This window comes from Dipteris shenzhenensis, chromosome 8 (assembly GCF_047967505.1).
Source record: "Dipteris shenzhenensis isolate YYH24624 ecotype China chromosome 8, Dip_SZ_1.0, whole genome shotgun sequence".
Lineage (NCBI taxonomy): Eukaryota > Viridiplantae > Streptophyta > Polypodiopsida > Gleicheniales > Dipteridaceae > Dipteris > Dipteris shenzhenensis.
In genome coordinates this window covers 51,190,939-51,205,044 of record NC_141603.1, presented here as the reverse complement: position 1 = coordinate 51,205,044, position 14,106 = coordinate 51,190,939, and the positions used below count along the sequence as shown (strand labels likewise).

The 14,106-nt window shown below is 43.2% G+C and overlaps 1 protein-coding gene across 1 annotated transcript; it reads right to left on the bottom strand.

Moving 5' to 3' along the window:
• Positions 1 to 1,226: 1,226 nt before the first annotated feature.
• HCEF1 (high cyclic electron flow 1) lies at positions 1,227 to 3,285 on the bottom strand. The gene is made up of 4 exons (XM_087378367.1): positions 2,770 to 3,285; positions 2,319 to 2,546; positions 1,708 to 2,214; positions 1,227 to 1,400 (listed from the first exon to the last, which is right to left on the bottom strand). Exons 1-4 carry the CDS (start codon positions 3,232 to 3,234, stop codon positions 1,329 to 1,331), a joined length of 1,272 nt encoding a protein of 423 aa, XP_087234493.1. The 5' UTR covers positions 3,235 to 3,285; the 3' UTR covers positions 1,227 to 1,328.
• Positions 3,286 to 14,106: the final 10,821 nt, after the last annotated feature.

Below are 14,106 nucleotides of genomic sequence, written 5' to 3'. Positions count from 1 at the left end.
AGTGTTTCAAAGCTATTAAAAGTACCACCTAAAATGTCTTCAGAGGGTTTGATTTGCTCTAGGACTGCTGTTATTTTGCTTGAATAAAACTAAAGTACAAACCTGAGGCTCATCGAGCAAATGTCTGGGTTGCTTTACAAAAGAACATCTCCCCATCCTCTTGCAACAAACATCTTTTTTGTTGGAAAGGCTAGAGTTTCAAGTGTCCAAAATTCAGAAACATGATCTCTAACCTCTTGTGTGATGATGGTGCTTATAGGTGGTTGTCTATGGCATGCTTGTAGGGGAAAGACTCCATCTTCTTCTCATTATAGGTGAGCGTTGGCTACACAGAGATGTCTCTTATGGACACCCAAAACCTTTGCTACCTTTGCCAAGCTGATAGGTTTGTTGTTGCCAACTCCTCCATTGAGCCCATTACCATCAAGTACCATCATTAGAGATGAACTCTTGAAGAGAAGTTCATCTTTTAATTGGGGCACTTCGACTTGTGTCAAAGTGTTGCGAATGTTGACCAGTACAACTCATTTGCAGCCCATTTCTTTAAGTTGAACATCCTTGAAAGTGGGATGGAGGACTTATAGAAATAATTGCTTGCAAGTGTCTTTGTTGAGGCCCTTTGTTTGCTTATACCAGGAGTTAGCTACAGTTCTATAAATCTTCTTTCTTTCCTTCTCATCAATGGACCTATTCTCTTCAGCACTTTCCTTCTCCTTGGCTTTTGGTCAATGTTCCTTTTACTTTGTTCCCTCATCACATTCCCTAAGGATTTGCCTCAAATATGAACTTGCCTTGACTTAAGTATTCCCCATCATCTCATTTTCCTCATTTCCATGCTCATCTGTCTTATGCCCCTTCCTAATGTCAGATTGTGGATATTTTCTTCTTTGTGATTAAAAGAGCTTGACAGTGCAAGGAGAAATGCCAACCTCTAATGAGGCAAAGAGGGTAGCGACGGTGCATCTTGGCCCTTTAGAAGAACATAAACATTAGGTAAACAAAAACTACCTTTCAAGGCCAAGAACAGGAAGAAAACCCACCAATGGATTTGAGAGAATTGAAGTCTTTTTTTTTTTAAGGACCTAGCAAAGAGTGGCAGAACAATCCAATTACAAAACCGAAAAGAATGGATGTTTCTTTCACCCATGAGAGCCTTCCTGTGTGGCAAGAAACAATGAAACTTCTCTCTGCTATAGAAGGAGAAGGCTTCCTACACTTGGTGGTCATAAGAAAGCTCGAGTTATATAACTTGACAGATCTGAAAGAAATTGCAAATTTTTACATGCTTAAACAGGGGGTATGCTTCAGCTTGAGCCATGCTGTTTGATTTAAGCGAGGTACTTCTCAAGCTTCTCCACTTCCTCTGGACTTCCTACATAAAGAGGTACCCTTTGGTGGATCTGCAAGCCATCACAGTTTCCATTAGTGAGAATCAATTGCCGAAGAAGGATTTCCTTGCTTGTTAAACACACAAACCATCGCCCAAACACATGCACATTTATAGATTGTCATCATAGAAGACTAACAGCACTGCAATGAAGCTCATGACAGCCTTAAAATTTTTATTTGAGCTCTAACTTTAGCCATCGTTCTGAACAATTGTTGAGTTGTTTAGAAAGTTCAGAAACTGACAGAAAGGAATGGTATGTGTAAAGAAATACGAAGAGACTGCACCAATGCTGGCATGGAATTGGATAAAATGTTTACCTGATCAGGTGCGATGTCCAGAATTCTTCTGTGCCCATCTGAACCTTTTCCACCGGCCTGCTCTGCCAAGAAGCTCATGGGAGCGCATTCGTACAGAAGCCTTAGCTTACCGTTCTTGCTTTTCTTATCTTGTGGATAGCCATAAATGCCCCCGTACAGTAGGGTCCTGTGAAAATCTCCCACCAGACTGCCAATGTATCGAGCTGAATATGGCTTCCCTGAGGTCCCTGGATCCTTCAGATCATCGATGTATTTTTTGAGCTTCTCATCCCATAGCTGATAATTGCCCTCATTGAAAGAGTAAATCTTCCCCTTGCTAGGCACTTTGAGGTCTTCGTGTGTGAGTACAAACTCTCCATACAGAGGATCGAGAGTAAATCCAAACACTCCCTTTCCGACGGATAATACCATGATCACTGAACTAGAATACATGCAATATCCAGCGGCCAGGAGATTGTTCCCCGGCTGGCATACCTCGACGATGCACTTTTGCTCCTTGAGGTCAAGCTGCAAAAGACAGATTCTCTTAATACATTTTGGAAGCTGCGAATGAAAGAGCAAGCGCAGATACAATTACTTTGCGGCAAAATGCAGGGAGGAATTGAAGTTACGGTGGAGTCGTCGTCCAAATCCACGAGGCAATTCTCTTCCGTGGGCTTATAGATGCCAAAAATGGAGCCCGTAGAGACTGCCGCATCGATGTTCGAAGACCCGTCCAATGGATCGAACACAACAATATAGTTGCCTGAGTAGCTTTCCTCAACCGCAACAGGGGTATCTTCCTCCTCAGAAGCGATGATTCCTGTTCTTCCGCTTGATCGCAGACAATTGGAAAACACCTGTATTGTACAAACGTTTATAGCTAGCTGATGAGGTCTCTTCCCGCCGGAGAGCTTGAGGAAGGCAATTAGAAAACTAACAAGGAAACCAAGCGTTGATAAGGCATTTAGCAATGGGTATGACAACGCGCACAATCCTGACAACATCTACCGGGAAACAGACACAGCGGCTCGGAAAAACTACCACCGCAGCAAGCATCGGAGGCAAAAGACAGCCACCTACCTCATTCGACACGACGTCAAGCTTCTTCTGGTCCTCACCCTGGACGTTGACAGCTCCTTGGACGCCCGTCAAGTTAGAGATGCCAGCGCGCTGAACAAGCGAAGCGATCTGCTTGCAAGCGAGGGAGATACTGGACAAGACGATGGTGAGCTCGGCGTCGATGACGCCGAGCTGCTCCTGTTTGAGGAGCCAACCGGTGAGGGTCTGGATTTCGAACTGGCTTTTGGTTTTCTTGGGGGTGGAGGAAGCGGGTTCAACGGAGACAGCAGCGCGGGGAGGGGGAGCTCCTTTGGACGTGCGCTCCACAGTACGCGGGCGGAGGGAGAGGTGGGTGGCATGGAAGGAGGAGGAGGCGAAGAAGGAAGGAGGTGGAAGAGAAGGAGGAGGAGAAGAAGAGGAAGACGATGAAAGATGGGAAGTGAAAGAGGAGGTGGTGGTCGTGGAGGACGCCATCGCCATAGCCATGCTCGTGAACGAGAGAGAGAGAGAGAGAGAGAGAGAGAGTATTTCTTCGACGTTGATGATAAGTTGAGTGAGTAGTAGTAGCTTTGGTGTAGTGTAGTTTGTTGTAGGTGAGGTTGGGTGGGGGCCTCTTGTGGCTTATGTGTGTGGCTGCAATGCTCTCCTTTTGCTCGCTCTCCACCCTCCCCCCCCCCCCCCATATCTTTTCACTTCTCTCTTGGTCACCTTGGACACATTATCAAGCCTCCCTTTCTCTCTCTCTCCCTCCAGTTCCATCCCTAGGATCTACATCTCATGAGTCTTGAGGGTCCTACCTTGTGGCCCGATGTTAAAAAATTCTTCTTCTTCTTCTTCTTCCTCTCTCTCTCTCTCTCTCTCCATCTCTCTCTCTCTCTCTCTTTGTGTATGTGTGTATAATCACATTAGAACCAGCATTTGTGTGTGTGTGTGTGTGTGTGTGTAATCACATCACAACCAACATTTCTCTTGGTCATTGCAAGTAGACTTGTTGGTTTATGTTATGATCTTTTCATAGCGTGTGTTGTGTGTTCAATCCTCGGATCGGCTTTGGATAAGTCATTATTGGCTCCTTGGAATTGTTTCCACGAAGTTAAACAAGGTGAATGAATTCATCTGGCCTGCCCAAATTCTGGCTTCGACCTAGAACGTTAATCCATGGATGAATCGCATGGGGAGGAATGCAAGGAGGAAGGTAAGATGGGAGGGAGAGGGGTAAGGGAACAAGAAGGTAGAAGGATGGAATCCCACGCAAATAGCCAAGAGACATTCTCTCCGCTGAAGGAGGAGGGGAGGGAATCCCATGCAAACAGCTGAGAGACATTCTCTCTACTGAAGGAGGATGGAGATAGGTGTACCAATCCCGAGCACACAAAAAATAGGACATGCAAAAGATCAAGAAAAACTTGATTTTTAGTTTGCTTTCTCTCTCAACCTAATGGCAAAACAGTGAGGTTTTGGATATTGACCTCTTTGATTTTCCCCATGCTTTTTGGCCCTGCAAGGGTCCTAAGCAATGTACGTGGTTACAAGATGTTAGTTACGTTCAATGTTTGGATCCTAGTTCCTTCGATCAAGTTGACTGTGTTAAAGGGTGCTTAAAGTTAACGTTAGTGCTAGTTTAGTTAGTTAAATTTAGGTTTTTTCTCCCTATTTGAGGATAATGAGTATGTTTGTCTTTTCTCTCTAGTCCTCCTGCTCATCCATGCTCCATGGCAGCCACCATTTGGTTCTCTCTTTGCTTGCTGTCCTCAACATCTTCTTTTCTCCTTCCAGCTACCTTTTGCTGGTACTCATCCATCCATGGTGGCATTGCCTCATACCTTTGGATTGGTAATCACTTTTCTAGCACGTTCCTTCTCGGGTCATATATGCTTCACGTGCTCTCTACTAGCAAATTACTTTTCAATCAAGAGACAGTGACCTGATTTGTTCCATCATTTGAGGGACTTCCCCTTTCTTCTCTTAGGTGTCATATTGTTCCTCTACTTCATCCAACATATTCCCATCTAAACAACTCATACCTATATCAAATATATTGCATGATTTTTGTTGCTTTTGATTGATAGATTAGCCTTGTTGGTCCCTTCTTTAGTGCAGATGTTGAGAAGAATCATATTTATTTGTTGTTTGTGGAATATTTTGATTTGCATGCAATATTTTTGAATTGATTTCATTTATATTTGCTTGCAAGTTTTATAGGTTTAGGACTTACAGTTCATGCGCCCGATCATTGCAAAAAAATGGATGCGAAGTCATGTAAATGCATCATGGGCTATAGTGAAGACAGCAAAGCATACAAGTTGTATGATCCCATCAATCGAAAGGTCATCATCTCCAAAGATGTAATCTTTGATGAGGAATCAGAGTGGAAAACCTCATATACACAGGAGGTAGATGCATCGATTACTCAGTCATATACAGAAAAGGTTGATGAAGAAGAGCAAGAATTGCCAGAAGCACCTCAAGAAGAGCTACAGCAACTCAAATGGTATACTAGGGAAAGCATACCTCCATCCAGATTGACATATGCTGTGAAAGACAAAGCAATGTTGGAATTATCACCATAATTCATGGCAGTGTATGACTAATAAGTGGGTTAGGGGCACTTTCCCCTCATAAGAGGTTTTTTCCCCTAGCCGTAGTTAGGATACCCAACTACAGTTTGTAGTTGTGGTTGGGTTACTTAGGGTTTTGTCACTTTGACAAAACCCCTAGTTTTGTATGTTGTGCATCTTTTTGGCAATACAACTGACATTGCTCTCCTTCCTGCCCACACCCTTTTGTTCACATTTGGTATCAGAACTAGCTAGCTCCAGGACTTGATGCCCATTGCTCCCTCACCTGCCTCTGCTCCCACGTTTGATGCCCATCATCAAGTTTTCCTCAGCTTCTCCATTTGTCCGTATAGTCTGTACGCTTTTACGTAATTTTGTGTTTGGCCTGATGCTTGCCTCGTACGGCCTGCTGCTTGCATTTCGTATGCTATCCGTACCTACTTGCATCTCCTACCATATGCTATAAGTTCCTACCTACAACCAGCCATATAGACGTCATTCAATTGCTCCATACACAATTACAGCTCACACGTGTGAGTGTGCTCCATACAAACCTTTAGCTTGCATTCTATACAAGAGTATTATCGTACTACCTATTCGTGTAGCTTCAGTGGAAGCATGCATTCAGTTCGTGCAAGTTTGTTATGAGAATTGGAATTATCCCATTAATTTAATCCTTCAGTATTTAGTTTAGTGAGATCCAGCATTTTTGTCACGCAGCTGATGCATGTGTGCTTGTTGTTCCATAGTGATGCATGTGTGCTCCTACATGGCTGGATATACGACTGTGGCTATATGAGTGTGTAGCATTGTGTGCACCACTTATGCGATGACGGTATGTGTAGGATGTGTGCACCATCCATATGATTTTATTCATGTGTAGCATCAGGTACACCATGAGATGGTATGTGTCGCATGTGTGCACCATTCATCTGTGATTTATTGATTTCGCATTGCTATAATACTGAAAGGTTGATTGATTGTGGTGATTAATTCCAAGGTTATATTATGCTTGAAATATTTCATTACTATTGATCGTGTGAATCCAGGGGAAGAGTAATTGATCGGGCGATGGCATCTGGCAAGCATGATCCGCCATATTTTGGGCGCATAGGCGCAACTCCAGTGATGCAGGGATGAATAAGGCTTATGCCTAATTTTTGATATTACAAAAGCTTATGTACATATTTGAATTTTGGAATATTAGTGGCTTGGATAAGTGTATAAACTAAAGTTAGAAAAAGCTTTATTTTTAGAAAAAGCCAGCTATTCTAGAAGGTGGTTGGGCTTTTTGTAAAAGGGTGCATGGAGGAAAGCACAGAGGCTTTTGTATGATTTTTGCTCGGAAGCTTTTTGAGAAATATACATAAATACATAAGAGGTGGAAGGAGAGCACCACTCCTATGGGGGGCATTGTACCCAGCATGCTTGTTCTATCTCTTTCGTTTGTGAGTTTTGAGAGTTTGTGCATATTTTCGAAGAGTGTTGCTGTGGTTTTTTCAAGGATTTGTAGGTTTCATGAGTGTTTTCCATCGCAGTGGTATCAGAGCCAAGGTTTCGTCATCCATAGCACGGGAAGAGAACGCTATCAACATGAGAAGCACAAAATCAAGAAATTGAAGATGCTCTACGCTAAGTGACGACAACTTGGAAGCCACCTATATCGATTGAGGATGAGGAACCTATGCATGCATCAAATTCCCTGGACGCATGGAAACATCATGCACAGGACCTTGAGCAGGAACTTGAGTACATGTGTGACATGTGTGACATGCATAAAGCCAATGAAGAACACGTAAATCGAGTGTTAAAAGAGATGACTAAAGTCATAAAGAAGCGTATGAAGGATAGAGATGATGAAAAAAGTGAAAGCAGCAAATCATCAGACACCAGTGATAGTGAGCGTGGAAGAAGCAAGACGAGACATCCAAGGAAGAAGAAGTGACATGTGAAGACTTCACTATGATGACATCATGACACTACTCCTTCACATGAGTCTAGCGATGAAGACACTGTGGGAAAGGCCATCTTGAAAGCACTCAAGCTTCATGATAAGAAGAAGTCTGGTAAGATTAATCGCAAAACTTTTTCTTTTCCAAAATATGATGGTAAAAGAGATGGACAAGCTTTACTTGCATGGACTAGTTCTTTCAATCAATACTTTTTGGGAGAACAGTACGAAGAGATTGAGAAGGTAAAACTTGCTACGAGTCACATGACAAGCAGTGCACAATTATGGTGGAGTGTAGTTGCCGAAAGCACTCATGTTCCAAAGACATGGGAAGCATTCAAAGATAAAATCAAGAAGTGCTTCCTACCTACACAGTTTGAAGAGGATACTCATAGGCAATGGTGAAGATTGAGGCAGTTGGATAATAAGAGTGTGGACACATACACGGAGAAATATCTTTCCTCTCTACTTCAATTGCAAACCATTTAGAAAGTGTCTTGAAAGGAGCAATGTCGTTCCTTTGTTGAGGGTTTACACCCTACTATTCGTGCTGATGTACATATGCTTCGACCAATCTATAGCTTCTGATGCTATGGATTTGGCATTAGAGTCAGAAAGAAAACAGGGAAGAGCTTTGCTACTCGCACCCCTCGAGCAAAGAAGCATACTTCTTACTTCAAGCAGGAGGGTGTAAGAGGTAAAGTTGGTAGATATGATGGTAAGTCTAATTGGAAACCTACTAAGTCACGTATTATTTGAAGAACCAAAGAACTTGTCACATGTTACGAATGCAAAGAGAAGAGACACTACTGTTATGAATGTCCAAAGAATCCACTTGCTACACACAAGACAGGTACCCAAGCAAAGAATGCTACCAACAACGGAGGCAATGGACGGAGAACCAATAGTCAGCGCAACAACTCCACACGAATCAACTACATTGATGATGGATCCCATGATAAATCTTTCAAGCAAGAGGGCCTTGTTGCTGTACTCTTTCTTTACTCCGTTCTTCTCATTTGCAATCTTCTTTTGGCACTCATTCTGCTTGTGCCCTGCCTTGTTGCAATAAAAGCACTTGATCTTCTTCTTTCTCTTTTTATCATCAGAAGAAGATGGGTTACCAGAGTCCTTACCCTTACCTTTCTTCGATCTAGCGTAGAAAGCCGAATCTTCTCCAGTCCTCATCTTTTGATGCATCTCCTCCTCCAAAAGCATCATGCTGAAATCCTCAAAGTTGAGGGGCGGATTTCTGTTCTCCGTATTCAGTGTGACCATCGTACTTTGGTGGGAGAATCTGTATACACATTCGTGCTAGATTCTCGCTGGTGATGGTGATGCCAATTGCAGTCATTTAATCACACAGATTCTTGTACCTGGTGATGAACTTCTCTGCCGCTTCAGACTCAGACAATTTCTCGTTTGTGAGTTGAGTCTCCAGATTCTGAATCCGCGTCTGATTTGTGGTCTCATACTGATTTTTCAAGACCGTCCATGCCGCCTCCGCTGTGGTGACATGTTGAATTAATGCCATGATGGAATCACTTACACTGCAGACAATAAAACACAGTGCATCTGCATTTCTTCTTGTCCACACGAGAATCTCATCTACAGTTGGTACTATTTGTTGTCCTGCATTGGCTGGATCCGGTCTCGCAACCGGTCTCACGTCCACCCCAGTGGCAGTGTCCCAAAGTTCATATGTGCTTAGGATGATCTTCATCTTGAACTTCCAGAGTGGATAGTTAGAGCCGTCCAACTTTCCGCTTTCGTCGAATGGTGGGATTCATAGTCTTGCGGGCTGGGCCATCTCTCACAATCTGCTCGCAAACAAAAACACACTACCAAATCTTCTTGCTAGAGTCCAGGCTCTGATACCATGTAAGAAAACAATATATCTGTGCTCAACAGATAACAGGATCTCGTACGCAAGAGAGAAAACAGATAGGATGGAGAATCAAAAATTTGATTACTATAGAACTGATACAATAGATGGCGCTGCCTCCCAACCGTGCGCTCATGTGAAAGAAGCTTCGATGGCGAGCTAGAAACAGTAGAGGATGGAGGCTGGATGCTAAGGAATCAGGGTTGCTATAGCCAGTGATGAAATGGGCTTCATGGGCTTGCTCTTATATAGCCACTAGTCGTAGTCCGTTGGGCTCAATTGGGTGGCCGACCCAGTCCGCCCAAAACGGTTGACTAGGGGTCGGTCCTGAAATAGGCCACCGACCACATGATAGAACCAGTGCACAAAATAGAGCAACTAACCTATAGTCACCGTTCGGCCCACAACCATCTGGGATCATCTGGGACTCCAAACGAGCCCCGCAACCCGAGAGTGGGCTGCCCCGAGAAATGCTCCGTCTACCCTCAATGCGGTTAGTCATGGGATTCCTTCCCGCACTTGCATGTAGCCTAGTTGGTAGTGTGCCAACTCCATCCAGCCATCAGGCCACACATGGCCCCGATCTGGTGTCCAAACCAGGACCTACTGGGGATAACTGAGCTACTCAAATGCCTTCTCCTCATATGGGGGGCTTATAAGTAGAGTTAGCTGGTTCCCGCATAGTTACATGAGAGTGGAGCATTGATATCTAACAGTTTAGTAGTTGATCTTCATCTAGCATTGGAGGGTCCTTCTCCTATTCTCACTCATAGTCAAAGTGCTATTGCAGTTGTCAAGAATCCTGTGTTTCTCCTCACACAAAGCACATTGAGGTTCATTATCATTATGTTAGAGAGAAGTTGCATGCAGGGGAGATTAGTATGATCTATGTCTCCACACATGACAATGTTGCACACATTTCCACGTGAAAAGTTTGAGGCATTCCACAATGCTCTCAACTTATCTCCTTTTGGTGATTGATCTTTTCCTTGTACATCATCACATTGGCATTACAGGGGGGTGTTGGAATTATTGCCATAATTCATGGCAGTGACCAATGTATGACTAATAAATGGGTTAGGGGCACTTTTCCCTCATTAGAGGTTTTTCCCCCGAACTACAGTTTCCTTCTTGTTCTCTTCTTTCCCACAAGTTTGGAACACTTTCAGGGATCCAATCCTATTGATTGTGTCGAATTCCATGGCAAAAAGTTTTCCTGACAGTGGGTGGACCTTGTATGTACACAAGTCCACATGCACAATTTGCTGCTTATGCCGTAAAAAGATGCTATCGGTGTGCCAATCATGTACAAGTCTGAACATTTGCAAGAAGGGCCTACCTAGGATGGCTTCATATCTACGCTACTGAGTAAAGTCCATGACTACAAATCTAACGGGGTACGTGAAGTCGAATACCTTAATGTTAATACCCGTGAGGACTCCTAGGGGTTCAACAGTTTTGCCCCGACTTTCTAAGCATTCCTTGGTGCAGACACTCACACCCGCTCCCCCATATAGGATAGCATCAACCTTTTGGTTCTAGTAGGTTATGGGGATAGCTGCATTAGTATCATCACATTCGAAGTATTAGACTAACTTATTGATGGGGACCTTGGATATAGGTTCTGGCTTTCCTCCTATGGTTGGTTGACTTCAGGACTAGTAGGTCCTACTAGGGGCAAGAATCTCCCGTTCATCTAGTTTGAGAGGTCTCGCCAAAGGGTAGGATTCCCTCTTAGCAAGGATACGATTGGCATCTTAACCTTTGTGGAGAGGAAGGATGCTAACCTGGCGCTATCACTCCCTACCTACTGATAGTAGCAGATCCTTGAGATCGTAAATGTCTCCTTCCTCTCATAGGTTAGTAGCAGATCCTTGAGATCGTAAATTTCTCCTTCCTCTCATAGGTTTTGTGGTATTGGGTCCTCTTGGAACATTCGTTGGATCAAGTCTAGAGCCTCTAATTTATCGAAGTTGTATCGTTCCTATTCCTCGACCTTCTTTGGCACCCTAAGTGACTTTGACACTTTATGAGTGGTTAGGTGGTCCAAATGGATGGCATCCGACCCTTTGCTAGCCTTGAGCCTATGCTCAAATTTCTCTTGGCATTCCCATACCAAGCTTTGAGCGTCTATTAAGTGTTGTTTTTCCAAGGCTGGTTTGGATAGGGTCCCTTATACAAAGGTGGGGAAGTGAGGCTTTGGGCTCGCACTGGCTTGTTTACATCTGGGTACGAAGGCCATCTTGGGAGAGGGCTCATCCTAAAGTAGAGGAGGTGGCAAGGGTGGTTCTCCTCATCTGAACCATCTTGGATGAGCATTTGATTCATTCCTTCACCTACCTGGGTGGCCTTCTTGAACCTAGTCCATGGGGTTGGGGTGCCTTGGGGTTTTGTGGCATGGGCGCTTTGTCCTTCCTTGTCTGCTTCTTCATTTCCATGCCTATGGCTTTGTCCTACATCCTTGTGATGAACTTCAAGTGTATTGCCGCTATTTGATCCTCTTCCATACTCAACAACTTGATGCTTTGACCCCTATGTGAATGTGCATGGAAATCTCAGAGAGATCCCATCCTCCTCTTGACTGCATATCTGGATATTGCTTCCAAAAATCACCTATGGGATTACCAGGCATGGGAATATTGTATGTATCCTTATTCAGCTCTCATGTGGGTGTTCGATTCGGATTACCCAATTCGTGAAGCTCATTGATGGAATCATTAATTGTGCCTTCCATTGAAATCTCAATTGAGATTAGAGGAATATGTGGTCCTGTGGGAGAGGAAGAGGTAATAGGGGACAAACATGAGGTGAAAACAAGTAGTGAAGCAGAGGGGGGGAAAGCAAGGATGTTGATTAAAAGTGGAGGAAGAGTAGGGCAATTGGATTTAGCAACTTGATAGTCCTCAAGGGATGGTTTGGATTGTCAGTGATTGGGTTAGTTAGGGTTTTATCACTTTGACAAAATGCCTAGTTTTGTATGTTGTGCATCTTTTTTGCAATACAACTAACGTTGCTCTCCTTCTTGCTCACACCCTTTTGTTCACAAGCAATTCATGTTGAAACCACCAATTATGCTCTTATGACTACCATCATGGCTACAGAAGAGCCAGTGTACTTCGAAGACGCAGTTGACAATCCAGAATGGCAAACCACTATGAATGAAGAAATGGAAGCTTTGTACAAGAATAATTCTTGGGAATTATGCGACCTTCCACCAAGAAAGAATGACATAGCAAACAAATGGGTTTACAAAGTGAAGTACAATCCAGATAAAGATACAAAGCTAGATTAGTTGCAAAAGAATTTGCACAGTAATGTGGTTAGGATTATGATGAGACTTATGCTCTAGTTGAGTAAAGATGGATTCCATACAATTCTTGATATCACTAACGACACTCAATAGATGGAATGTGTACCAGCTCGATGTCAAGAATGCTTTTCTGAATGGTTACCTAGATGAGGAAGTCTACATGCAACAACTAGCAGGTTATGTTGAACCAAGAAAAGAAAATTAAGTTTGCCATCTCAAGAAAAGTCTCTATGGCTTAAAGCAAGCACCCAGAATGTGGTACAGTAGAATCGACAAGTATTTTGCTATTCTAGGATATGTGAGATCCAATGCAAATCATACTCTCTAATACAAAGTTCAAGGGGAAGACATTACTATTGCACTTTTGTATGTAGATGATCTGATTGTGATTGGAAGCAATGATAGCTTCATCAAAAAGTTCAAACAATACTTATTTAGAGAGTTCGACATGAAAGATTTTGGACTTATGCACTATTGTCTTAGTATTGAGTTCTAGAGAGATTCAGACAACACCTTCATGAGTTAGTTGAAATATGGTGACAGTCTCCTGAAGAAGTTTCATATGCAGATCGCAAGATTGCAACCATTCCCATGGAACAGAGCTTGAAACTTATAAAAGATTCAAAAAAGCCTACAATCAATGACAAGTACTATCAGAATCTCATTGGATCTTTTATATATCTAATTATCACATGGCCAGATATTTGTTATGTAGTAAGTTCACTAGCACAATTTATGGCAAATCCAACAGTCTCATTGGAATGCAATCAAAAGAGTCTTGAGATACATCATAGGTACAAGATAGTTTGGGATAGAATACATAGGAAGTCATACAAGGTTGCACGGATATTGTGACAGTGACTATGTCAGAGGTCATGAGACCAGGAGATCAACACAGGGATATACATTTTTCCTTGGTCAAGGTGCTATATCATTGTTGTTAAACAAAGAGCCAATTGTTTCCTTGTCTTCAACTGAGGCATAATATAGGGCACTCTGTGGGGGTTAAAGGTCACTGTGCCTTTACCCCAGTTATGTACAATACTCAAACACATATATAAATGTATGAAAAAGAAGATTAGGGTGGTTCTGCACCCACCAAACTTGTGTGGCTCTCTGTCTCTCTCTCTCCTTCTTCCGTTCTTGCTTCCGTTGAGAGCACTCTCAACTGGTATCAGAGCCCGAGTGATCTAGCTGAGCGTGCGTGAATGCTTGGAAGCTCAGCAGCTTTGTGGGAGGAAGGAGAAGCTCTGTGGGAAGCTTTGTGGGTGACTTTACTTGCATCCGAGTGTGCAGAGACCTTGGAGGAACCTTTGGAAAAGTCACTTTCGCTTTGCGAAGTGGTTTTGAGAGCCTGTTAAGAGCTTTCAAAGAAAAAGTCGTTTTTTGAGCTTTTCCCTGTTCCGTTCGATGACAGAGACTGCATATTGACTTGTAGAGGCAACTATTGCTTGCTTTTGGTGTCCACTTCACTTCAGGAGCTTGGAAACACCTTCATTCTTGAATCTGGGATCATTTCATTGGATTTCCGACTCACTGTGTCAGTTCCTGCGTTTTTTGCCCAGGTGTTGGAACTCAAGTTTGGAGCAACCATTTGCAGATCTGTCAGTTCCGGTGGACTTAGAAGGTCCTAAAACTTCTATGTTGCTCATCA

Excerpts from the sequence above, each read along its gene's own strand:
- HCEF1 (XM_087378367.1), bottom strand. The coding sequence starts at position 3,234 with ATGGCTATGGCGATGGCGTCCTCCACGACCACCACCTCCTCTTTCACT. Across the intron at positions 2,547-2,769 it reads TTGACGTCGTGTCGAATGAG|GTGTTTTCCAATTGTCTGCG; the intron begins GTAGGTGGCTGT and ends TGTACAATACAG. Across the intron at positions 1,401-1,707 it reads TGGACATCGCACCTGATCAG|ATCCACCAAAGGGTACCTCT; the intron begins GTAAACATTTTA and ends GATGGCTTGCAG.